The sequence below is a fragment of the Alligator sinensis genome, unplaced genomic scaffold, assembly GCF_000455745.1.
Source record: "Alligator sinensis unplaced genomic scaffold, ASM45574v1 scaffold1238_1, whole genome shotgun sequence".
In the NCBI taxonomy this organism is placed as follows: Eukaryota; Metazoa; Chordata; order Crocodylia; family Alligatoridae; genus Alligator; species Alligator sinensis.
Window position 1 is genome coordinate 277,278 of NW_005842436.1, and position 1,435 is coordinate 278,712.

Here is a 1,435-nt window from a genome sequence, read left to right on the forward strand (position 1 = left end):
TGGAATCATCCCACTCAAAACTCAGAAAAATAGAAGGGAAAAGAAGAGCTTCAATTTGCTTCTCCAGTGAAGAGCAGAGGGGAGACCTCTCTCCCCCCCCCCAAATAGGGAACAGCCTTTTCTGGCTTCCAATTCAGCTTTCCGGCTTCAATAGCCTCAGGAGGAAAAAGAGACCCAACCCAAGTGACCTGACCCTTAAATCACTTTTCTGACATCATCACCTGGTTCAACAAGAAGCAGCATCATTTGAACACTGCTAATGCAGACCAGGGAATGCAAAGGTGGTCAGCACTCGGGGTGAAGTGGCCAGAGTCACCAAACTGGTTCCACAGGTCCCTTGATGGATACAACGAGGGGGAGGGGAGGTGGTTCTCTTTTAGTCCTAGAGGCAAAATATACAGCACAAACAAGATACACAGCAACATAAACCTTACTACACACAATGTCAAGCGTGTGTGTTACATTTGTCACCCTGGAAGAGTGGGCTTGTTACCTAGGACAGGGCACATGATAAATGGTAATAAAATAACAAATAGCTTAAAGGAAATGGGGGGGGAGCTTCTGTTTTCCCAGGATAAGAACAAGGGGCATTGAAGGAAAAGGAAATGTGGAGTGTTCAAAACCAAAAGAAAGTATTTTTTCATACAATGTGCAGCTAAAACTGTGGAACCCATTGCCACGAGATACCATAGACACTGCAGATATAGCAAGTTTAAAAATAAAAGGCTGAATGTTTCTAAAGGAGATAAAAGATCTAGACAAAAACACTAGTATGATGATTAATTAATTATGATTATTAGTTAGAATCATGAGACAAAAAGCAAGAATTGTGATTATCGATTAGATTTTGATTATGTATTAATAAAATGAGGATTGTGATCTGTGATTAGATTAATTATGATTATTAATTAGAATCTGAGGCAAAAAAGGTAGAACTCTGAGTGCTAAGAAACATTGTGGAAGTTATTTAGCATCAATCACACTTGGGGCATTCAAGCAGCCCTCTGAAGGTGGAGGTGGAGCCTAATGGGGGTTTACTGTGAGGCTCGCAATTGCATCTGCCTCCGAGGCCTCCTGGTGCTAGAGACTATCGGGGGGAGGAAGGGGAGATTGCATGGGATTGAAGTTGGTTCCTTATTCCTGGGTCCCAGCTCATGATGCTACCCTGTACTGTTACTACCAACTACACCTTTCTGCCAGCTCCGTGGCACGTCTCAGCCACTACTAACAACCTTTTACTGGGTAAAGATTCGCTTTGCAAAAGGCACCCGGAATAAAGAACCGCCTTCCTCCTCATCTGGACAGCAGAGGAGGGGCGGACTGAGCTGGAAACGCAGCGCTCGGCCCAGCTCCCGGGACCGGGTCGGGTCGGAGACGAGCGAGGAGGCGCGGGCCGGGCCGTGCTGAGGCTGAGGCTGGCGCCCCCCCCGCGGGA

The 1,435-nt window shown here is 46.3% G+C and overlaps 1 protein-coding gene across 1 annotated transcript in view; it reads left to right on the forward strand.

Moving 5' to 3' along the window:
• The first annotated feature begins 982 nt into the window (after nucleotides 1-982).
• The window catches only part of LOC102380348 (transmembrane protein 121-like), a 14,793-nt gene continuing 14,340 nt past the window's right edge, over nucleotides 983-1,435 (forward strand). The window contains exon 1 of the mRNA XM_025211925.1: nucleotides 983-1,242. Within this exon, the coding sequence (XP_025067710.1) occupies nucleotides 1,155-1,242 (88 nt within the window). The 5' untranslated portion in view covers nucleotides 983-1,154. The remainder of the gene's footprint in view (nucleotides 1,243-1,435) is intronic.